The following is a 25,076-nucleotide window of genomic DNA, read 5'->3' as shown; positions in this document are numbered from 1 at the left end:
TTGGCGTTTGCGCCGGCGTGGTCGCCGTTTTCAGCTTCTTGCAAGCATGCACGACGCGCCATCAACCTGTGGCTTTACGCACAAAAAGGTTGGGGCTGCAGTGAGGCAATTTGCTCTCACGCACATGTCCCGCCCTGGCTCGCTTGTCGAAGAATTCATTTATATAATCGAATTTATGTCGGCAACGGCCATTGCCTGGTCACACGATACTTGGTGCCAGTTTGAGGTCTATTTCGTGCCCGATGCCCCTATCTGCTGGTAGGCCACTCGGCACTTCTTCTGAGAACATATCGCGATATCTCTACAGAACCTCAAAGAGCGGACTGTCTCTCAAGGCATCCTAGCCTTGAGCAGCGAAATGTTTCTTTATGCCCGTTTCTAGGACGCTTACGTCCATTGTGGTTGACGAGAAACAGTCCACTAAGTTCTCTTCTGGAACTGGTGTGACTATTTCGTGAATCTTTCCTTCCTTTAGTTCGGCAAGCTCCGCTGAGGTGCTCCGGCAAGTCTTTAAATATGCCGAGATGATAGTAAATCTCCCGGAGATGTCGTGAGATCGGTTCGATGCCTCCGCAATTTCGTCTTTGACGGCCTCGAACACCTCGTTCGAAAGCCCGTCCCCTTTAATAGGAATTGATCCAAAGGTCACTCGTTTAGACGTGCCTTTGATCGTCCTAATCTGTCGGGTTCACGTTCTTCGAGTCACCACGACCTTTAACTGGGAAGTGGGGGCCGTTGCTCTCCTGGATAACGCACCTCTTCCAACCGCACCAGGCTTAAGGCACTGTGCCGGTTCATGTGACGCTTGACGTACTGTCAGCTCGCTATCTACTGCCACAGGCTCTCAGCTCTGTGCAGGACTTTCGGACGCATGACTACTTGTCATCGTCCATTTCACTACCCCAGTCTACACGAGCTGGGTCAGAATTGGTGACGTTTGACATCCCGTCACCGCACCCTCAATTGTGCTCGACACGACATCAGTTGCATAGGCCTCTCGCAGGAGCACATCCTTTCTGGTGTCCTGTGTAGAGTTTGCAACTGTGCGTGTACGCCAGTCTATCCATGGTTGGTGTTTTGCCATCATGGTATGCCTAGGATGAGGTCATGCGGACTCTCCATACGTAGCCCTGTGAACTTCTCTTTACAACAAAAGTCACTAAAGCTAAAGCGACTTCTACCTAAACTCCCTCAGACTTAATGAGCGCGCCGTTCGCTAAACGAACGGTCGCCTCTTTTTGCTTGCCATCCTGGCAAGACGACTCAAACATCGCTGGTCTCTTTCTTAGAGCCGCGAGTTCTACAAAATTTTGTGATGCACCAGAATCCACTAGAAGGGTCATCACATGGTCATAGCCTCGTACTCGAGCACTATAGACCAGCAGGTTTGAGGTCCGAAATTTCGAGACTTTAGGGGCTATACTACCCATTTGTTCGATAACTCTGAACTTAGGGGTAGCTTCAGAGTCCACGTCAGTAGAGCGTCCCACCCCTACTTCGCTTCTGCATTTCCCGACCCTCAGTGGTCGATACAGAACTCTGCGTCTCGCACGCTGGTTCTTGCCATCGCCCTTTAAGAAGGGTCCTCTTGCTGGGCATATTTGCCCACCACTAATAGGTACTGCGAGCGTATCTTTCTAGATACCTCGCGTAACAAATGACGCTAGGCGTCATGCCTCCTAACGTGAATGCACCTATGTGCATCTTTTACACAAGGGTTGGTCACAAATGGAACCACACTACGAGTAATGGGTCCAGCCCCTTAAGTACACCAAGAGGACTTAACGGGGACTGTGGAACATTAGGGCAACTTTAGGCCGAATCATGGATAGAGAAAGCGTCGATTAATTAATTCTCTTTGATGATATTATTCCTTTAAAAGGTAAAAAAGATTTACCTAACAAGGTACCCCGTTATACATTTTCCAATCTTTGCTAAAGCGCTGCTACCTCGAAATTTTTCCGTCACGGCCAACCATGCACTTCAAGTACATCGTCGCCATTCTTGCTGTACAACACAGCGCTGGCTCCGCGCTTGATCCGAATGAAAAAGAGATTATCAATCCGGCAATGCGCAGGCTCGAGCCTTTTTCGACATACCCGGCCAATCAACGCGTAGACGACAGCCAAGGAGCCTCGAGGAATCGCCAAGACAATGATACTGGCACTTGGGAACAAAGAGTTATTGAACTTCAGTTCCGACCTGCCAAGCTAGCTCACCTTGAGAATGTCAATGATCGTATTAGCGAGGTCAGAAAAATCATGAAAAGCATTAGCGATTCTTCTAGGATTCGCCTACGTGAAGGCGAATCCGAATCCATTGTCAAGCCTATTCTTAGCTTCTCGCCCGATAAGGCTCATAATCAACATTTAATTACTTTTTTCGAGGAACAAATTGCTCAAATTCTCAAAGAATTTTTTCCAGGGTTAGCAAAGTTCGAGGATATGGCAAGTTTTGAACGCTATACTTACCAATACGGCGTCTATCTCAAGTTGAGCGAGTTTATGCCTAATAAACAAATTCTCTTTGAGCTAGTTGACAAACATGAGATTGGAAAAGAATATGAATGTGTACGTCGCTTTGCTCTTTTGGATCAGCGAAACGAAGAGGCATGGGTAAAAGCTACTGTCGCCGCAAATCGTGGCAGCGGAAAAAAAAGAATGGCCGATCCCACTGAAGCTTTCAAGAAAGTTGAACCTTTTAAGAACGAAGCAAATTTGGATACAATTGTTCGATCTCTCCGATTTGTGAAACTGGTCAAGAACGAACAAGATTCCCTTCTAGCGGAAGTTATACACGTACTTCGCAAAATCCGTTTCAATTTCGCCCATCTAGAGGAATTCTTGACACATTTCCCAGATCTGGAAGACTTGGGCCCAAAACTCAAACGCGTTCTCGAGAAAGAGGATGCGAAAGCGAAAGCCATGGAAGATCTTTCCAAACTTAAACAGGTATTTCCATTCTTGACTGCAAACCTTTTGAGTGAATTTAATTGCTTCTTGGTGTGTGAGCAGCCCAACAACGTTCGTCCACCTAAGAATACCGCAACCTAAGGATTTGAACACGGTTGTGTGTGGCTCGATCTTCAGTTAGAGCGTCGCAGTTCATTCCGTGCGAGTCGCGTAATTCCATAAAATGACATTTCATTGCATTCTAAAAAGAATTTTTCTTGTGTAACCGTACCAGCTGTGAAACTGCAGTTATAGACGTTTTGCAGGCGGCCACATAGTCGCTACAGTGTGTGTTTGTACGTGCTACTGAAGAAGAGCGGCTTGGGTGACAAGCATATTTGATAAATATGCGCTTCCGAGACGACGAGGCAAGTCATGCGTGCATTCCTCATGTGTGGAAACTCCGCTTTACCAGATTACGCCGACGTAAGGATGAAAAAGTACCCATCCGTACGCAAGAGAGCAAAAAAAGTAACAAGTCGCAGCCACGATGACTCTAGTCGCCAATTGCACTAGGAAGGGCTATATATGGTCACATTACGAGATACCTCTGCACTTTGTGAAATTGAATCTTTTCATCCCGACAGAAACTTACTCGATAGCAATATGAAATCAAGCGACTTTTTTATCTCAAAGTCGCTGTAAACTTGCGTTACTTGTTCTTACGTTGCCACGTATGAAGCATCATGCATTATCCATAATTGCCCTTGCAATTAAGCCCAAACTCTTCAACTAAGAACTCTGTCATTCCATCCTCACTGATCGTCTTCACTCTACTAAGTAACATCATACGTAAGAATATAAGAATTCATCAGCACCTAAATCAAACAATTCTTTAGAACTCATGTACCCATGATAGGAATTCCAGTGCCAACATTTATCAGCAAATTAGCGCTTGGGACAACTGTTTCACTTCCGATCGATTCAGCACGAGTTGCACAGCCTGCGACGTACTTGTCGATGCATTGCCAAACTTCACACGACCTAGTAACACAGGCGGTCTTTCAATCTCAGGAGGTTGCCACCCAAAGACGCACTCGCCCTTAGTGATTGCATTAATAATATCGTGACCCCATCCGTCTTCACGCATGGCGGCACCAACCCGTTCACGAAGCGCTACGAGATCTTTCTGAGCACGCGACTGCTGTAGTTTCTCAGCCATAAGTTGAGCATAAGGTGACGACTCCGTCGAACCAGTACCAACACGTCGGAGATCTACCAAGCGTGGCATTGACAAATGCGCTTTTACTTCGCGCGAGAACGTGGCCACTTCTTTGATTGCATTCGTCAATCGATTCGACGGTGTAGAAACTGCATTTCGACGTGATGTTGGTCCAAAAAGTTGCAACAGTCGCTCCTTTGCAAGCGTCGAGCGCAACGTATGCAGCTCCTTGTGCAATTGATGAAATGCCAGATGAAAAGCCTCGGCATCAGCTGCACTTAATACCGAACTCTTTGAATTTCCAGAACCATTACTGCTACTTCCGGTCTTGCCACTGCTGCTAGCGTCGCTCGTGCGCTTTAGCTGTTTGCGTAAATCTCGATTCAACGAGCTTAACAAAGTCTTTTCTTTATTTGATTCATCCAATGCCACGTCAAATTGTTCGCGCTCTTTTGCAAGCTGCGTTTCCAAGTGCGCTTTCTTACTTGTCAACGCTGCAACCTTTTCCGTGAGCTCAAGTACGCGGCTCTCGAGCTTTTGTGCCACGACACGATGCTGGCTGTCTGCACGTTCAAACTCACGAATACGCTTATGCAATGCATTGCACAGGTCCGTCATCTCGGTTAGATTGCTACGCAGCGCAGACGCATCCACAAGCTCTTGGTGAATAGCTTGGGCACGAATACGCCATTGCGGGCGGCCATTGGCTCCGTCCGGATGATCGCTGCGCGTGCGGGGCGCCACGGCGTCAGTAAAGGCTCCGCGACACACGAGTTTATACAGCAGCGCCACTTTCTCTTTAAAGGCCACGGCACGATCGTACACACTTTGCTTTGTAAACTCCACCAAGTCTCTTGCAGATCGGCCATGCTCGACGAAACAATCTGGCGCAAGTTGTGTTTGCACCGCAGTCAACAGCAATTGCGCCTCGCTTTCGTAGCTTTGGATACACGTAACGACCTCGCCACCAGCAGCTACAAGACCATCAAGGTCGTCGTCCGAAGCCGCGAGGTCAATTTCAGCGCGGCGATAGAATGAAAGCGCCAGATTAAACACCGAGAGGAGCTCTCCTAAAGACTGGTCCAATACTGGTATCAGCTCGGTCCGCAATGCCGTAGTCTGTTCATTATCTGGCATCTCAGAGCTTGCAAGAAGACGCTTTGTTGTCCGCAAGAACGTCACGATCGACGAGATTGAGAACGCCAACTTGGCGACACTTTTACGCGTACGCAATTTTAAAACTGCCGAACGAGCCCCGAAACTTGCGGCGTTGCTAGCACACGATACTTGCGTGCTTCGACTTGAATGCCACTCTTCGGACGCTTGAACGAGGCGGTCATACAAGGATGCTCCATCGCCACCACCACGAGTTTCGTGTCGTAGCAACGCACCTTCCGAGAAAGCTGATAACGCCAAGTCCAGCACGCTCTCTAATGCTGCGGTTTGAGACGTATCCAGTGCAGAACAGCCGTCTGCAAATTCTTCCTCAGTGGTCAAGTGACACTCAAGCATGAATAGATCTTCCTTGGCTTGACAAGCAACTGCCGCGAGTTTGCCACCCAACACGAGGTGCTCTACACTTGTCGCCGTAAACACTGCCCCGTCCTCCTTCTCTTCGTCCCTATGGCCACTAGAACGTGGCAAGTGCGCAATTGCTTCCAGCTCCTTTTTCAAGTGCTGGACTAAAATGTCCGACTTGCCAGCAATGCGTCCTAATGTCAGCCGAACGCGAAGGATCTTTTGATCCGTCTCGGAGAAAATTGAGCTTGGCACTACGGCTCGCAAGAACGAATTCTCTAGCCACGCCTGCTCGGCATTGATTTTCTGCCTTGCGGCTTCCGTCTCGTGCTCACGCGCAGCTGCGACCAATGCACGGAGTCCCATGGTTTGATTTAAGGCCACGTGAGCCGTGTCTTTAAGCGATTCGACTGTACCAGCCTCTGCACGCAGCTTTGCTTTAAGCTGAGCAATTTCATCACGGTGACTATGCGCAAGGTCCCGGAAACGAGCAATCGTGCGTTCCTTATCTTCCAACACCGTCTTTTGATCCAATGCCGTCTGCTTAAGTTCCTGCAAAGATATGCGCTGTGCGTCAATCTCGGCCCGTAATTCCGCTTCGTACTCGGTGTGTTGATGCTCCATTTCTTGGTCCACTTCACGCAATGATTCAAGAGACTGCACCGTTGTCTCAAACTCGGCCAATTTTTCTCCTAGCGTCAAATTCTTGTCCGTTAAATCTTCTACCATCGACTCGTACGCATTCGCAAGGTCCAGCATTTCTTTCAGTTCCTCCGTTTCGCTCTCAAGATGACTCTTCTTTATCGTCTACACCCCTAAAGTGTCAATCACCATGTCTTTACGAATTCAAACCTTTCTCTTACGTACCAACTCTTCCACTTCTTCTCTCAGCGACACTAATTCGGCATTTTCACGATGCGCTTGTCGCAATTTCTTGCTCAATTCTGCCTTTTCCGCAGACGAACGCTCATGTAGCATCTTAACAGCCGCTCGAAGCTTCTGGTTCTCATCCATCAAGTCCCCAGCTTCTCCCACTACGCGGTCGGAGACCTCCTGTCCAGCCGTAGACGATAAAGCCAAGGCAGCTTTCAGCTTCTCGACTTCTTGCTGCAGTTCCTCGGCATGTTCTTCTGCGATTTCCTTGTCCATTTCAATCGTCTCTTTTTCTAACGTAATCATTTCAATCGAATCTTGGCATTCCGTCCATTGTTTCTCCAATGTCTCGATTTTTCGCGCACTCGAACTCGCTTTTGCCACGGCCATGGCCACTTCCTCGGCTTTCTTTTGCTCTGCAGCTGTGAATGTTGCAATTCGCACCTTCTGCTGCGCCACATCCGCTTCCAATGTCTTGATCTCAGACGTCTTAGTGCTATTTTGAAGCCGCAATTCGTCAATCTGCTCGTCATGGCTCGCTTGAACCTTTGCGAGATGCTCTTCTAGCTCGGCACGCACCATCCGCACACGTTTCTCAGCTTCGTCTCGTAGACTTTCAATCTGCTGAGCCATTTTCTGTTGCATCGACAATGTCATTCTTTCCTCCACCTCCATGCTTTCAGGCATGGTCTCGTCTTGATCGATTTGCTGCTCTATTCCATCAACGTGAACAAGTCCTTGCTGCTCTAATCCCTTAATCGTCTCGCCACTTGCTGCGGCTGCCTCCTTCAGAATAGCAACGCTTTGATTCAATTGCTGAACATGGCGATTCTTTTGCTCCAATTCTTCTTCAAGCTTGGAAATCCGCGTTCTCGCTTCAAGTAATTGATCGTCCGACGCTACAGAGCTTCGAGATGTACTTCCTCGAAGCGATAATCGTGATCTAGCTACCGAAGGGATAAACATACTAGCTTTGCTACTTATTGAGCCAATAGATGCTCGTGATCTTGGCCCTGCGAGTCTTGCGCCGCTAATAGCAGCGAGTTCTGACGTCGGTAATGACGCCGTTCCAACACTCGACAAGTGCCGGACAGTGCCACTATCCACGTTTAAAGGTCCTCGAGCCAATGGCACGTTCGTCGTACTAGCAGTAGCGGATAAAACCGCGCGAACCATCGACTTTTTGACAAAGACGCCGTGATTGGGCGCGCACGTAAAGTAAACGCGGCCATTAAGCTCGCCATTGTTCTTTCCTTCGGGTCGTTCAAGCTCAATACCTACCCACTCACCACTGGCGAAGTCAGTCTCGCCTATAAAGCGTACAATGCCCGTCTTCCCAGCGCCAAATGCGACGCGGGCGCCTACTTCCACTTCCATTGTCAAGGGAAACAAAGATCTTTTGGCGGGCGTGGTGTACACCCCACCACATTTGATGTACAGTTAGTGTGGCCCATTTGTTGGGTGGTCGACACGAATAATGGCGACGAGCCATTTCGTCTGCTTGAGTGGCAACTGCAAGGTGATTTGACTCACGTACGCATTAGTGCTAGTCCAGGTAGCACGTAATTTGCGCTATTAATAACATAACCTCCGCGCTGTCTTAACTCGGTGTCCTATGCTCCAGTGAGAGAAGTCCGCCCCCAGCTTATTCGAAACCGGCTCTGCGAGCCAGTATGATCCCACGGTCTCCATTAATAACCAATTGCAGGACCATGGTTATCCCGAGCAATCTGGTCATCTAGACCAAAAGCGCGTGATTCTAGCCACAAACGCGCTTGTCGCGGTGTCGTAAATTGCGTTTCAATCTCTTCTTCAAGCGCCGCTCTTTACATCGCCATTCAAAGTTTGCAGCTGGCATTGAGAACACGCGATTAAGAGAGTGACGCAGGTGGGAAACAAAGTAGCATGACAGTGCGTCGCATCGTCGCGATGTTTGAAAACATGGCCGGTTCGACAGACCCCGACGATCCCGCGCATATGCTTGAGTCTCCAGGACGTGACAATGTGCCTAAACTCGTGACGTACTACGATACCTTGAGAATCGAGACGCCTTCGATAAATTTGCTCACCAAGACCGTACGATTTCCCCGAGGTCAGCCAGTCGAAGGAGATTTCGACGAGGACCAGAGTGACGTGCTAAAGCAGCTAGATCAGGATTGGCTGGCAAAAGAGCAAGTTGACAAGGAATCTAGTCAATCAGTAAAAGAGCTTTTTGAACGAGAAGCGCTTCTAGACGAGAAACATCTCGAGACGAATGATGTGCCTGCCACCCCAGCGTCATCATCGACGCGGGTTCTGCGGGATACCTCAATGTTTGCGAGCAAAATTCCGCCTCCAAAATCGCGCAAGCTTCGCACAGCTTTAGTGCGTAAACGCTCGTCAAATAGCACAACACGTATTCGCACGAGTTGCTATAGTAACAGTAACTTGCATCAGCCTCTGTATGTACCCCCACCGACCCCAATTTCTACGCGAATTCGCTGTCCACGTACGAGTTTCGTTGCATTTACAACAAGGATTGAAAAGTCCTCATCTCGATTATTAGATTTTGAAAAGAATGAGCGGTGGCTAGGACACGTGGAGACAATGAAGAGCCGAGTCGAGACGCTTAAGCGGAGGAACCAACTTGCTCTCGCAAAGGAAGTTGCTAGTGCACCGCGCAAAAGTAGGAGTTTAAGCGAGTGTAGTGGTGTATCTACCGCATCCACGGCGTCCATGTCATCTATGGATATTCACGACGTTAGCGGCCAGTAAAGGCGCTTCCAACGAGCCCCATTAACTTATTAAACTAATGTTAAGTTGCGCTATCAAAGTGGTTTAGTTATTTGCCAAATGTCTCTTGTTTTTAAAGCTCATTCTGAATTCTTGCGTCGTAATATTTCAAAAATTTCGAATCGGGACCTATCCCGTCGAGAAGCCGGTCTCGATAGCTCAACTAGACTGCGCGCGTGTGTGCGTCCACATTAGAGAGAAAGCATTCGCAGAATGGCTACTGACGCTAGTGCGTCTGTGCTGGGAGGTACTGTGCTTAACGCTGGACCCTTAGGCCCCGAGTACGTTCTAGAGAGGGAGGACTGCATGAAGTTGTTATCCTAATTGTCTGCTATTGAACTGCAGCTCAACGTACGGAAAGCTTCCGCCGCTGAACCCAGATGACTTAAAACTACCGTCGCCTCCACCTACAGCCGCTGGAAATGTCACCAATTTGGCGGACGCGATCTCGTTTCGTGAAGTGTGGATGGAGATCAAGGCCACGACCCGGGAAATGTACGTCTTGCGGACAAAGTTGTGTCGTTTGACACCAATGTATCGTATCGGTTTGCTGCTTGCTACAGCATCATGGGCTCATCCGTATCAGGTGTACTTTCGGCCATGCGGATTGCAAACTTCACGGTAGCTGGCTGCATGATTGCGCTCGCAGTGGGGCAAGTGATTCAGTCCAACTCGGCGTTTACTGTCATGGCCGACGCGCTATCGATTATTTACACCGTGTACGATGCTGCTTGAATCAATGGTAGTCATGTGTATTACAGCGACTTAGTCTGCTATTGCTGCCTTCGATAGCTTCTTTGCATTGATTTTGGTGGGATACGAGCTCCGTACGGCCACTATCGATGAGGTGTTGCGTGGTAGTTTTGGATTCATGTATAGCCCTTGGGGTCGATGTCTCTTCCTGAGCATGTACGCTTCAAGGATAAACGCCACTTAAGTACGAATGATTGTGCTGACATTGTTTGTGCCTTTTAGGATTTCAATTTTCCCGTTCGGCATGTGTGGCGTTTACGGCGTTCTCGTGTCACTTGCAGGCTTCTCAAACGCTTACTTTAACTTTTTTGTCATCATGAAACATCCATCATTCACACGAGGCGTGCCGGATTACACGCCCCCTGAAAAGACTCCAGTGACGAAGGTGGTGGTAGAAATGGACACCACCGTTTAAGGAATTCGAACGAAGCGGTGATAGGGTACAAGGTTACAGTTTACGTGAAGATAATCGTCTTGCATAGCTAGCTATTTACTACCCGCATAGGATGTTCGAGTTACTCTTTTTAGTATATTTACGGCAACTTACGCTTTTTCTTAAGTAATTGTTAAGTAACCTTTCGCGCCGAAAAATGGCCAGCATTAACAAGAATGATCGTCGATACGGAGCGCGTATGTATGAAGCAGGCGTGTGCGATCCAACTCTGTCTGCAGCGTCACAATTACCAAGAAAGCAAGTGTGCAGAAGTCATTAAGCGGTACTACGATTGCCGCACTGCGGCCGAGGACGCAGAGAAGACGGCAAACAACAAAGTGCTCAAAAGTCACCGTGACGCTACTCGCTCTTGACTTTCGGACCCCCAAGCGTGATAACGCGACGTGAAAGGACAAATCGGCGCACTTGGCCGAGCTTCCAGAGCACGTAAGTGCTACTTAGCATCAATCCACTGTTCAGCAACATCAAATAAGTAATCTGCCCCCCAAAAAATGTCTAAGTTGTCCCACCTTATCAATTCCCACGTAAAGAGAAACGATGAAGAAAGCATGCCTTGAGACGCAAGCAGCAGTATTTGTACCAACGTGAGCACTGCGAGCTGTATACTAGGCTTATTGAACACCGACCAAGTGGCTTGGTGTGTACTGCTGCTGTTGTCCGTGATACAACTTTTCAACGTGTTTGCGCGCGACTTGCTCTTGGTTTTCTTTTTCTATATGGCAACGCCAGAATTAAGTAAAAAATTACACTTTTTTTGGCACGTAATCAGATTATCAATTTACTCTCGAGACTCCCGCAAGTAGCTGCACTGACTCAAACCGATCGATATCCGCCCACAATCGCTCCATCAACAAAGCTCCGCGCTGCTTTGTCATCATTAAAGCTCCTTCATCTACAGAGCCGACACTGTCGAGCACAATTGACTTGGCAGTCAAGAGCACGACCGCGTGCACGAAAGCTGTCGCTGTCACGAGGAAAAATGCAAATTCGTCAAATATGGACTCAACTTCCTGCGCACATCACAAAACTTTTTCAAAAAAATTAAAAACAATAATTTTGGGCACTTAAAAATGGTACCATATTGAAACACATGGAAAATCCAGTCACCAAGTACGAAATTTCAACAGCTGACAACCAAATTTGTCCCCGCGTAAGACGGCAATCCGATTTTTTTAAAAAAAAGATCGATAAAGCATCAAAGAAAAACCTGTTCCAGAAGGTTGGGTGATCGGAAAATGGCTACACTGTCATCCGTGCAATGATTACGTACGCCACCATAAGAGCCAACGCTTGGAGAATGTTCAGCGAAATTTGATCTTGAAAGTGCAAAATACTTAACCCGCACATCGCCAGCGCCAGGCACGCACCTCTCAAAATTAATTCTCGATTGCCACCGACTTCAAGATTCACTTGAGGCAGAAACAGACCCAAAATACTCTTCCGAGCCAGCCAAACAATTGTTCCGATCATCACCGCGATCTGAGAAGCTGATACACTCTGCAATGGCAAAATAAATTACTTGAATGATTGGCAGCCGTAAATAAAAAAGTGCTACCTCGACGACCATGAGCCCATTCTGCACTCCAAGCACCACTACACTCTGGAACAACAGAGTGCGTTCTAAACTCGTTGGAACGCCAGCGACCTTGCCACCGAGTTGATCGTAGTAGCTTCTCAATGTGTCGAGAGACTTTTCAGCATATTTTTGATCGACTTGTGTCTCTCTGCTCGATGCGTGAGGGGACGCCCGCTGTGTCACCGGCGACGCAACATTACGTCGCTTTTTGGCCATGTTTAGGAAAAGTTTTTATATTTGCTTTGGATTGGCTAAAAGGGCTCAGCTTATAACTACATCTGGCAATTTTTGTGCTCATAGTTTGTGAAAAGGAAAAAAAGTTGAGCAGCAATTAATTTTTAGTTAAACACACATAGTTTATGATAGGTTAATTCTTGTTTACGCTTCCTCCTAATATCGCTGTTAAGTTTTGTGACGCCTGGCAGTACTTTAGGATGCCTGTCACTTTCTGTTCTACCCAGGAACAAGGCGAGTCGTACAAGCTAGCAACTTGGATTTTGTGGACGAGTCACAATGAAGAGTAGCTTAAATTGCAACGGGCACCTTTCACTAGGACTGATAACAGTACTAGCCAACATACACTGATGACATTGAAGGTGGGATGCCTCGATAACTTTGCGTACACTGACGTGCAGAGTAATGTTACAAGTAGTTAAGACGTGCAGAGGAATGTTACAAGTAGTCAAGGAGTCTTAGCTACTAGAGGTCGATACTAAGGTTTCAGTAAAGGAACAATTAAACTGTGTGAATTCATTAAGTTCCTACGTAACGATCCTGTATCGACTGACTTTCATATTAAAATTAGACTGGGGATAGCGCCTCTTTCCGCCCCGCTCAATCATGTCTTGTAATGATTGGCGGGGTTGATTGAGCTCAAAAAATCCATCAACAGCACTATTGTCTTGTTGCCTCAATTATACCAAAATTTGGTAATATTGGGACTATAAAGTCAAAAGTTATAAGATTAATAATATTGTACTTCTTTATTTATATCCTCTCATAGGCTATAATATTTAATATGCCTCCTATATGAAATAATAGTTTTGTAACGGAACCCCCCCCCCAACCAACAGCCAATTTAGTGACTGATCTAGAATGACAGAAAATACTATTATGTCTTTCCCTGTATTTTACATTATTGCCTCTTAATGAAAATACCAGATCTATTTGCATTATTGATTTTGACCAAAATCAACATGGCGACAAATAAGTCTGTGCGCGTGGCCCATGAGGCCGCAAAGCTGGCAACTACACGGATCAGTGCGGCTGTTGGTGTAGTTAATATTTAGTAGACGCTAAGGCATATATTGTGGGGAATACGTCACCTCCTACTCCCATTGGAGGTGGCTGGAACATGTCATCTGTTGATGACATTGCAGGTGACAGTAACAAGTCACCTGTCACACCAATTGTAGGTGACTAAATCAAGTCACCACCATCGCCGATCACCCGGGGCCGAGTCCGTTAAACCTTTGGGTGCTAACTTGATAACCAGAGAGGTGATGAAGAGGATGTTCGACTCGTCGGACGTCTTTAGTGGGTCCACGAACAGGACTCCCAGAGCGAGGATCACGCGAGTAACGTTAGTATCCGTCACCAGGAACTAAGTGGTCGCGAAGGGAAGAGTGCTGCTGGTGGTGCTAGTAGAAAGGAGTGGCTCAAGGTGTAACGGGAAACTTGCCCTAAAGATACACAATACCCTTTGCAGTGTTAATGCATGCGACTGAACGGACGAAGGTCAATTACAAAATAATAATAATTAGACCCAGCAATCGGGCGACCTGCACATGAGTGACCAACCCTTCTGTTGTGATGCAGGTTGCTTTCCACCGCTCCGTGAGGCAAGGGTATCAGATCCTCGTCCATTGGAAAGGTTACCCGAAGAGTTTTGACTCTTGGGAAACGAACGATACGCTACGTATTGATGTGCCCGGCTTGGTGGCTGCCTATGAAAAGGAGCACCAGCTGAGGCCACTTCGCTAATTTCAAATGGACTAGCAGAAGTAGCGTTGTGAGAAGAAACAGGGGGTACAGTACCACCCATGATTTCTTTCACACGCAAGCGGGCGAAATTAATTCGCTGCGACCGCTGTTTCATCGCATCGGAATGCGGATGAATACGGCCCAGGAATTTCGCCTCGTATTGTTCGGGCGTTTCATTTGAACGCAACACGACCAAGGACGGCGAAATACGCCCAAGCGATTTTCCCTGAGCAGATTAGATGAATCAATTGTATGTTATCACGATCTCCTTCATGATTTAAAAAAACTATTATTCTTATGTGCGTCTTCAAGAGCGCGCTCTAGGAGCGACGCTCTTGGCCCGTTTAAACGAGGCCATTTAAATGGAGGGGACATCTTTGAAATGCCACCCTCACATAGCCACGTTCTAAACGACTGGCTTGTGACACCGACCGATCACGTTCACGTGTCGTTGGCGGAGCTTTAGGCTCCGAATCCTCTATGTCAGAACCATTGTGGATTATGGTCTGAGCATAAAGCGTTGTGGTTATACCCAACGAAGAAGCGGTTGCGCCTTTATGGGCAGCGCTCTCATTACCTGTCGCTGCGCTTTCCAGCGCAGACGATGGGACAGCATTCGTTAATGATGCTGTCTTCATGTTTTGAGCCATGAGCGAAGTTTGGATGGGCAATAATGCGCCATCATCCTTCCTGATGAGCTCGTTGTCCGCATCACTACTATGAGGTGACAGCAACGGTGTCGACTCATTGTAGTCGACAATGAGCGACGGATCAACATCCTCACTGTTAAAGTGGGATGGATCCTTTAGCCCTATTAACGCGACAGCCGCAGTGGCTGTCGGCGTTCCGTTTAAGGCATTAGACGCGGCCGGAGAATTAACGCGGCGCGTTCGCTTAGTGCGAGGTTGAGTGGGCGTCTTCGCAGACGACCCACCAACGTGGTCCCTTTTAGGTGGCATCTTGGGCGCCGGGTATGGAAACACGTGCGCTAGGGTAATCGAGTGAACTAGCGGATGGTCAATCACTAAATAAGAGTAATTAGACCCAGCACTCGGGTGTGGTGCACAGTTGTGATCAACCCTTGTGTATGTGATGCACATGGGTGCATTCACATTAGGAGGGATGACGCCCAGCGTCATCCATTACGCGAGGTATCTAGAAAGACACGCTCGTAATACAAATTAAATGATATCTATAGAGATGACATTTTAATTGGTAAAATAGGTATATATATTTAATTCTATTAAATATGAATCAGTCTGAAAACTACTTCCTACTTGGTAAGTGCGCACGAGGAGACGGATTACCGCTCCCGTGACGACACTTAACCAGAGTACTTAGTGTGTTGGGTGAGGTCGCTTGCGCGCCCACCACAACTACCTCACTGCACGCAAGAGAAGCAGGTTTAACCGCTTCCTCGCTGTGCTAGGGTGTGTGTCTAAGTAGAGCGTGGCCGCATTACGACGTGCCCGCCTACACTTGGTAGCACTTGAAATCCTTCCCACGACCCGCATCTCTGCGTGTGTACGTGAGGATGAGCCTCAATATTGATTGGGCTCATTTTCCCCACCTCTCCGAACATCATCGGGAGGTGGCAGGGCTTTATTCGACTCATCTAGGCTCACAAGCCGTGGGGATGAGACGAAATTCTTCGTCGATGCCTTTTCCGGCATCGCTGGTTCTTTTAAGCGGGCATAGGATGTCAAACCTTTGTCCCAAGCTAGGACAGCCTTTGTACAGAATGTTTAAAACAGAGGCCATGAGATCTGGCTCGACAAGGTAAAAGCTTTCCGTTAACAGTTCGAAAAACGGACCGTAGCGGTGCACGCTATAAGTTGCACTGTTTGGCTTGAGAGGGGAGGATTCCTTGCATCTCGTGGGGGGTCATGTCCATGCTATATTAAGGGTGCAGGTCATGCTCCTAAGGAAGTATATCCCTTAAAGATTCTCATTCGAGGACGCTAATCTCTTACGAATGCGTCAAGGGATTGACAACCTCCAATCCGTCCACGAGTGCGGGAAGCGCTCGTTCTCCGATGGACGTTCTGCCGAGAAGGATGGGTCTCATCGTACTGCACAACGAGGCCTGGAATGTCCAATACCAGCTGGAAACGAGGTTCCCAACTATCATGCAAGAGCGGATACCATCGCGAACGAACGAGATAAATCGTTCGACCCCCGATAATTCGAAAAAAAATCAAGAAGAAAACGCTTCTCACCACTCGAATCCGTAAATGGATATGGAGGGGGACGAGAAATCAGGTTCGCCTTGTTTGACGGACCGAATCAACATCGTGATTTAGATCAGAACCCTTTATTATTTGAGGGAGGGCATTGATCACGAGCGATCCCGTCCCCGCGAGCTAGCGGGGACTGTTGATAATGTTTATCGTGACCATTTGGGAAATTGTGCGCAGGTTATTGATCAACTGGCGAACGATAGGACCCATCAGTCGCTTTAAAACGCGCTATTGACAACTCGTCAGAAGATTTCTTCCTTGGAGGAAGGAGGAGATCGTCTTGTTCAAGAGAATCAGACTCTGTTTCGAATCAATAAATATTTGGCTCGGAACCATCAGACTTTGGCGGATGCCCTTGACCGTTCCGGTGTAATCCGGAATCGGAAGAAGCCTCGTACTGATGGTACGGGCGGAGACGCTCAACATAAAACGTAGGTTGCGCACGCATACTACAGGCAGCTCGATCGGTACGCATTGTCTTGGCGATTTAGTACACGAAACAGGCCGATATACATGGGCAGTAATTTATTACTGCCTACATTCGTCACTACATGTTTTGGTAGATTTACTGTAGACAGTAGGACTAGATCATTCGAGTCAAATGAAAGTATTTCTTCTCTTCCATTTTTGTCAGAGTTCCGTTTCTGCCGGTCCACGGCATCAGCGGTGGAATCATGTACGAAGCGGACCACTGCTTCTTTAGCCAACAGGAAATCATCTGCTGACTCATTTTTCTTGTTTCTAGTGCGACCGGCTCGCACTGCGGAGATATCAATCTCTTCGTTTTTTAGAGTATAGTCGTTCTCATTGAAATTATTGGTTCGATGCTGAGTCTTTCAGCATCGCTATTTAAGTCAGTAAAAGCATCATTGTTACTACTGAGTTTGTCCACTTCAATGTTGATTGAATCAACACTGGTATTTTTCGTATTTACCTTAGGACCAACGCGTAATGAAGAAGAGCTGGAAAGATTTTTGCTCGAGCGAGCCCCATATATGAATAAGAGTTACTCTCTGGGTGGCGTAATCCATTCACGAAAAATGGTGTATGCTTTTGTAGAAGCATGCACTGAATTGTTGATGGCAAACTCTACCATCGGTAAGAACTCGCCCCAAAGCTTAAAAGAGAGGATGTATCCGCGAAGTATCTCTTTGAGAATACGCTTTGCACGCTCCGTCTGACTATCTATTTCAGGATGATCAAAACTTGACATTTTAAACTTGTACCAAATGATTAGAACACAGTTTGCCAATAATACCGCCGTGACTCTAGGGTCTCGATCTGAGACCAGTTTGCGAAGTAACCCATGGAGTCGAAATATCGTGTCAACAAAGACACGAGCCCAGCCTTTGGCTTAGATCGACTCCGGTACCACAGTAAGATGTACCATTTTGCTGAAACGATCAACAAAAACAAGAATACCATTGTCCTTATGCTCGTCGTCGGGAACTCCGAAACCAAAGTCCATGGATACAGACTCCCAACACTCTGTCGGAACAGGCAGAGATTGTAACGAAGCACGGAATGAAGCACTGGGCCTCAACCGTTAAAAAACTTCGCAAGCACGTATGTACTTGTGGATGAATTCATACTGGCGTGGCCAGTAGACGTCGCGACTTATCATGAGATGGGTCTTCTCACGTCAACGATGGTCACTTATTGGTGCATCGTAGCACTCATACATGATGCGTAAACGCAAATCATTATGGGCGGGGATGACGACACGAGGTGTGTTGCCAGCAATGGCTTTGTTTAACAGTAGCCCATTTTGTGTTGTGTATCGATCTGTTGAGGGTCGATACAAATTTAAAATCCTTTAGAGGATTATTGGGATGGTTTTATAAGGTAATTCATCAACCCTGTAGAGCTGAATCTTCTTGATAAGCTCCTCTTACGTCGTTGAGTAATGCTGACGACGGGTTACTTATTGTTGTGACAGTGGCCTTATGGACACTGTCGATTTGCGCAGCCGGATCAAAATTGGGCCGGCGCAAAAGAGCATCAGCGACGACGCTAAGTCGTCCTGGTTTATTCTCCACGGAGAAGTTGATCTCCGCGAAGAAAGACAGCCATTTCGCCATTCTTTGCCAGAGATGTGGTCTGTTTACGGCAGTGCGTAAAGACGCATTGATCGTAAATACCATGAACAGTCTATCCCCCAAGAGATATACCCTAAACTTAGCCAATGCGTAATTCATGGCGAGGAGACCCTTCTCATGAACTGGATAGTTGCGTATGGATGGTTGAAGATGATGCAATTGGTGACAGACGACGCGCTCTGTGCCGTCTGTGTCATATTGCTTAACGCACAGCTGATTGCAAAATCGCTGGCGTCACAGGTTGCATAAAATGGTCGGTCTTGGTCCGCAAGCGCCAGAACTGGCGATTGCATCAAGCTTTGCTTGATCCTTCAAAGGAACGCTGGCAAACAGCGTTCCATGACCACTTAACATTTTTCTTCAACAAAGAAGAAATATGAACTGTCATTTGGGATAATTGCGTGAGTGCTTGTTTAGGTACGCCGCGAAGCCGAAGTCCCTTTGCATCGACTGGCACAGGCCGACGGTCATCACTTTGATATTTTCTGGACCCAGGAGTACGCCGTGTTTACCCACGATGCACCCAAGACGTGGTATTTTGCTTGCAGCGAATTTAATAGTTCTTGAGATTTGCATCCAACTTGTGCTTACTCATATGTGTAAGAACTTTTCGGACGTGAGTGCGATGTACTTCAACATCCAACTTTCCGTTAATTACTCTGCTATGGACGAAGACGTCATCAAAATAGCTCGATGCGAAATTCACACTGAGCTCAACAGATTGGCTACACATCTGTTAAATGTCGCAGGGGCATTGCTAAGTCCCTGTGGAATGACTAGCCGCTCACATAGCATACCGCTTGGGATGCTTACTGCTGTGATTGAAATATCTTGTTCACGCATTAGGATCTGATTACATCCATCCATCAGATCCATTGACGTAAAGATAGTACTTTTTGACATACCATCAAAAGCTCGAGCCCCAAAGTCGACATGTGGCGGCTCAAATGTTTTCTTGAGCCGGGTCTTAAAGACCTTATACGACTCAAAGACGAATGGGTCGTGAAGCTTGAGGCCTAAGACCCGATCATTGGCACGTCCGACTAAGTTGATCATGCCGAATTCACTTTCGTCGCATCATCGCTGATACTTCGAACTTCTATGGCGTCATCTAGATCGACGAACCATCTTAGAAGGGGGTTGCCTTCGACTGCTTTAAACTAAGAGATTTCGATCTATAAGCTTTAGGGTCGACGCGGAAGCGTCGGCCCATTAGCAGCATTTACACGCTGCTGTCTCAACAATTGCAATTGTTGAGCAACCTTATCTCTCAAAACTTCTGCGTGTTGAGAGCCTTGTTGGTGAAGCAAGAATACTTTCTATCGGACCCCGTCGAGTTGTTGTTGTATGAATTCGGATATGGCCGCATGCTGTTCATCTCTCCCCAGCGTACAGGATAGCGCGAGCGGCTGGCCCGCCTGCGATAGAATTCATTCGTTCGATCGCCCTCCATACAAGGTCATTCAAACGGGAAAACCCTTCATGCGTGGCGTGATAGCCTTCTAGAGGAGCTGGAAAGCTTCCTCCGTCTTGATTTAAACATGTCCATGTTGGATGGAATGTGCGTAGGTCAATGAATGGACAACGCAGTGCTTCCAGGTGTAACGGGTCATCTTTCATTATTACGAATCAGTACTAGTTAACCTTACACTGATTACAGTGTAGGTGAGGTGCCTCGAAACTTCACGTATATAAGCTTTAGCTACTTAGAACAATTCAAATGCTAATGATAGGGAGAAGTAAAACTGTTATAATATATCTAATTTCCTACGTAACGATCTGCTATTTACTACCGAACTTATCATGATAATAACTAACTAAATATAAGGCCTCCTTGTGTACCGCACAATCGTGTCTTATAACGATTAGCGGGGTATTTATAGACTTAAATCATCCAATCAATAGCTGATGTCGTATTGCTTCAATATTAACAGAGTTAGTAATATTGGAACTATTTTTGTCAAAATCAAAAAAGATAAAAATATTGTACTTCTTTATAAATTTTATTTTCTCTTAAAGAAAATAATATTTTTATTCTTACAGAGAATACTTATGTAACGGAATTTTCAATTATAATTGGAGGAAGAGGCAGAAGAGTCTCGCACGTTTAAGCCTCGGCGTAAAGACGAGTGTCGTTGGGCTCCAAATCCGTTCTTAGAACGTGGTACCGCGGACGTGCTACAGCTAGAGGCACTTAGGGAGGATGCTCCCCAAATAAATTATGTATAAATGAGAACCCGGAAATCTGTGGTCAAAAGTTCCCAGGTACCTTTAAAAAATAAGCTCCACAGAGGAAACTGAGACAAGAAATGTCTTCGTAAACAATAGATTAAGAGTAGGCTCTTATACACTTGACAGTAGCGCCTCCGAAGTTAACATCGGAGATAACGTAATTGCAAATGCTTGAACCGAAACGGTTCTTGTGTGATCTGCGTAGTGATAAAGTCAAACAGATCGGCGTGCTTGTCAAAGATGACAAGTTCGTGGCCGATATTCGGTCGGCAATAGTATTTCCCTAGAACGAACGGGTTTTCAGCAGCTCATCGATGGACGAAAGTGTCCTTGACGATGAGAAGATTCGTGTGTACGTTTTACGTCCCAATCCTGGGAGTCTTTGGAGACAAATTCTTTATATAAGGATTTAACAGAATTTAAGGATGTCTTCCCTGAATCAGTACCGTGCGAGTTGCCTATGGATAAAGGCACTCGACACGAATTCGACCTAATCCAAGGTCGAAATGCTGTGTAATGAAGCAATGACCATTGCCTCGTGAACATGTATTAGAGATTGACAAATTCTTTGCCGATCGCTTAGCAGCGGGCCATGTGATGTAATCAACTTCTTCACATAGCCCTCCGACCTTTTGTGTGCGTAAAGGAACAGGACGATGGCGAATTGTAAAAGCATTGTCCCGACTGAAACCCCGATACCACGAAAAGACGTAATCAAGAGTCGCTCGATTAAACGATCTCTATGACGAAACAAGAGGACTTCAGCCTGAAACAGGCTTCGTCCACTCGGGTGCATATCGTTCACCGAGACGCCTAGAGAACGGAGGTCCAGAACCCATGGATCGCTCGTATGTAAAGAGCGAGAAACCTCGCTCTTCAAGTTACAAACGATTACAAAAATGTAATCGTTGTCACCAGACAGGCAACTACGCCTATAAGTGTAGTGCCCCACGGCCAGTGCCTAAAAACACTGAGCGAAAAGACCGACCTCTCGCTAGGAACAGCGGATGACACGGATCCGACGCTGTTGCAAAATAGCAACGGCGAGGTGAATCGTAAGAAAACGGTCGGAGTCAGTCGGAACACTTAGCGTTGCAACAGTGGCGTTATGCTCATTGTTTGGTTTGGGCCGCCGGCTCAAATTCGGGTCGGCGTGAAAGGGCATCAACGACGACGTTAAGTCGTCCTGGTTTATTCTCCACGGAGAAGTTGATCTCCGCGAAGAAAAAAAAAAAAAAGACAGCCATCTCGCCATTCTTTGCCAGAGATGTGGTCTGTTTACGGCCGTGCATAAAGACGCATTGACAATGTATTACTCTTATACGAGTGACTTCAAGGAAGCAGTTACCCGGCTTCTCGTGCGCACTGTGCCTTAGAAAGTAAGGTTCTGACACATTTGTGGTTAATAAACTTAAATATAATTTTCATCTAAATGATTAGATGTCATTTCTGTAGATGTTCATCCCACACGAGCGTATTTATCCCATATACATCGGCTCAGCCTGAAAGCTTGAATTCATCATCCTCTGTGTCAGTACTCGTGTGAATATTTTCGTGTGTTTTGTTGCCTTCCGATATCGAGCATTGCATTTCTTCTACTCCAGTCGCTGAAGCTGGGCGGTGCGTATACCTTGTTGCTTTGTGGACGGTAAAACTGATGTCAGGTCTCGAACAGCGGTCAATCCAGAGAAGACTGCCGACTAGTGACTGAAAGCCTTATTAAGTTGGCTCGCCATTTTTGCCCCGTTTCATTTCCAAATACACTAGTTCTCATTCGTTGTCTTTACTCTCTTCACTGATTGGCACCTTCACTCGCAGATGACGATTGTAACAGGGTGTATCGTTACATGAAGTTAACACTTGAATGTTGTTAATTCATTTATTATCTAATACAGTAATATTCGGAAAGCTTATTCATTGGTAAATATAGGTCATTATATCGATTTGCTCCGCCTTCCAGTCAGCACTGGACGCGCGCAAAGAGAGAGACAGATAAGACTTTATTACATGTTTGGTCTATAATTAAGTTAATATGAAATAGATAGAAACAGAAGAAGTTAATTATGAAAAATACAGTTTACTTTTAACCCTATTTAAAGCAAGTCTTGTAAAGAGAGTCTTCCTCAGCAGTTACTAGTGTACGTGAAGTGACGTGAGGCACCAATCGCACTGAAGCAGCGCAAAGTCGACTTGTACTGAAGCAGTACAAGTCGGCAGTGCTCCGTTACATCTAGTAGCACTTTGTAGTTCGTGCAAGGACCACAGTTCTATCATCTAATACGGACGTTTTAGATAGTAACGGAAATATGCCTCACGTTTCGCGTGATAGCTACTCCTATTCAAGTGATATAACGTAGGGTACGATGCCATCTTGGCCATGCTGTCCGGTTTGGACAGAGAAGCCCTCCGTTCAGCCATCGCCAAGTTCATACAACATGAACTCATCGAGAAGGTAGTCGTGCTTAATCATCAAGGCTCTCGACAGGCAGAACTGTTGAGGTTACAACAGGCACAGACGCCTGTACCTGAAATGACGCACACGATAGATCGACATCTCTAAGTATAGGAGGCTCTCTCTTGAGATGGTGCGTTGAGTTGGACGATGCCATAAGGGCTTATTATATCGTCGATGAGCAAATTCAAGTCGCATTTGCTCAATCAAATTTGGCTGGTCGTTCCAAAACTTCGGCACTACGCCTTAAAATGCGTGAATCATGGGTCGCTAGAGGTTTTTGAAGTCCGGCTCAAACAGAAGTTTGAACCGCCTAGGGCTGAGTTCAAAGCTCGATCAGAACTTCTGAAATCCAAGCAAGATGCTCACGCTTATGCCCAGCATTTACGACTAAGCAAATTGTATCACAAACAACCTAGTCCATGAACACACGTTGAATATGGTGTTTATGCAAGGTCTTACGGATGGTCCCGTAAAGACAACCCTGCTCTGCTTGGAACTGACTACGCTTGAAGAAGCAATATCCGTTGGGGAACAGGAGGACTTTAGCTTCAGACAGGTTCAAGCTTGTTCGTCATCGGATCGTCCTCCAAGATGGCGCGAGCTTATAGTTCCAGAAATTATGGGCCTCTCTTATACCGAAAGCGAGAAACCTCGCTTTTCGAATAATAATCGATTGCCGAAATACAATCGATGTCAAAAGTTACGACACCACGCTCATGAGTGAAGTGCCCACGCCCAGTACAGATAGGTACTGAACGTAATTATGGACCGAATGCCAAAAAGGGCAACGGTCGGGGCCCAACGTTGTTGCGAATGTGCAACAGTGAGGCGGACCGCCAAAAAAACGCTCGAAGTCAGTAGGGGCGCAATGCTCTACTGATCCAGCAACCCTCAGGAGAATTTGCAAATCTCCTGACGAAAGTTGCTCCAGGCACACAAACCTTATGTTTCTCTGCACCTGGCGATGAGGTATTCCTCATCACCTTGAATTCGAAAGTGACAAATGATTTGTCACTTAGAGCCCTAGTGGACTATGAAGCGTCGAATAACTTTATTCGTCGCCAGTCGCTAGAGGGCGTTAGGCTAAAATATGTTGAGCGCGATAACCCCCCCCCCCAACGAAGATGACGGTGCGTCTAGCGACAGGCGCATCGATAACAGAACTGAAATTGTAGTGAAATTTCACTACAAGTTATAAGATTTACAGTAGGATGATGATTTCATCGTACTGAATTTGGATGACAAATTTTGCTGTCAGCCTAGGTTAACCTTCGCTCGGAAAATATGAGCCAAGGATCAGCTAGCAGCATCGATCCGTAATGATGCCTGCCACTTGTTCATCAGATGGCCATCTTGTGAAGGTCTTGGAGCGTCCATAAGCGTGAGATTTAGTACGAGTGAGTGCGATGGCCTCACTTTTGGTACGGTTGTTAGTACGACTGCACAAGATCACAGTGTGATTACTAACCACACTGTGGAGTCAGCTGCTGGCGGCTGTGCGAATGCGCAGGCAGCGCCGAAGGTCCACCACTCGAATAAGTCAAGTAGATTGAGACATAAATATTCTCATAGCGGGCGACATTCAAGGAACATACCGGTTGTCCAAATTGGACAACACGATGATCCTATGTCGAGTAGAAAGTCGACCGTAGAGGACCCGAACTGTGATAGCGCAATCACAGTCGGAAGACGTTGAGGGAATAAATCCCCACGTACTTGAGGAGGAATTTCCTCAAATAGTTAATAGTAAAATGACTAGACTTCAGCATCTCGAGGGATTAGTCCCTCGGCAGTCTGTGGATATAAACCAGGAAGAACCGAGACATCGATATCTTGGTTAATGACGGATCAAGAATAGGCACTTATACTGTTGATCTAAATGCGCCTCCAAAGTTAACTTCGGCGATAACTCAATTACCAACCCTAGAACTTAAACGGTTGTTGAGAGATCTGCATAGTGGCAGAATGAAGCAGGTCTGTGTACTCGTCACAGAAGACGAATACATAC

General features: G+C 46.7%; 4 protein-coding genes across 4 annotated transcripts; 3 read left to right on the top strand and 1 right to left on the bottom strand.

Annotated features, from left to right (window-relative positions):
• Positions 1-1,976: 1,976 nt before the first annotated feature.
• On the top strand, positions 1,977-3,053 carry CCR75_001611 (uncharacterized protein; the record flags this gene model as incomplete). Its single annotated transcript, XM_067959713.1, has 1 exon — positions 1,977-3,053. The coding sequence occupies one exon, from the start codon at positions 1,977-1,979 to the stop codon at positions 3,051-3,053; it is 1,077 nt and encodes a 358-aa protein (XP_067816749.1).
• Positions 3,054-3,831: 778 nt separating this feature from the next.
• CCR75_001610 (uncharacterized protein) lies at positions 3,832-7,881 on the bottom strand (the record flags this gene model as incomplete). Its single annotated transcript, XM_067959712.1, has 2 exons — positions 3,832-6,438; positions 6,499-7,881. 2 exons carry the CDS (start codon positions 7,879-7,881, stop codon positions 3,832-3,834), a joined length of 3,990 nt encoding a protein of 1,329 aa, XP_067816966.1.
• A 528-nt stretch (positions 7,882-8,409) lies between these two features.
• CCR75_001609 (uncharacterized protein) lies at positions 8,410-9,258 on the top strand (the record flags this gene model as incomplete). The annotated part of the gene is made up of 1 exon (XM_067959711.1): positions 8,410-9,258. The coding sequence occupies one exon, from the start codon at positions 8,410-8,412 to the stop codon at positions 9,256-9,258; it is 849 nt and encodes a 282-aa protein (XP_067816288.1).
• A 231-nt stretch (positions 9,259-9,489) lies between these two features.
• CCR75_001608 (uncharacterized protein) lies at positions 9,490-10,444 on the top strand (the record flags this gene model as incomplete). Its single annotated transcript, XM_067959710.1, has 5 exons — positions 9,490-9,557; positions 9,622-9,771; positions 9,840-9,995; positions 10,069-10,185; positions 10,252-10,444. 5 exons carry the CDS (start codon positions 9,490-9,492, stop codon positions 10,442-10,444), a joined length of 684 nt encoding a protein of 227 aa, XP_067816287.1.
• Positions 10,445-25,076: the final 14,632 nt, after the last annotated feature.

The sequence above is a fragment of the Bremia lactucae genome, linkage group LG4 (genome assembly GCF_004359215.1).
Source record: "Bremia lactucae strain SF5 linkage group LG4, whole genome shotgun sequence".
In the NCBI taxonomy this organism is placed as follows: Eukaryota; Oomycota; class Peronosporomycetes; order Peronosporales; family Peronosporaceae; genus Bremia; species Bremia lactucae.
This window is presented reverse-complemented; position numbering and strand designations above follow the sequence as displayed.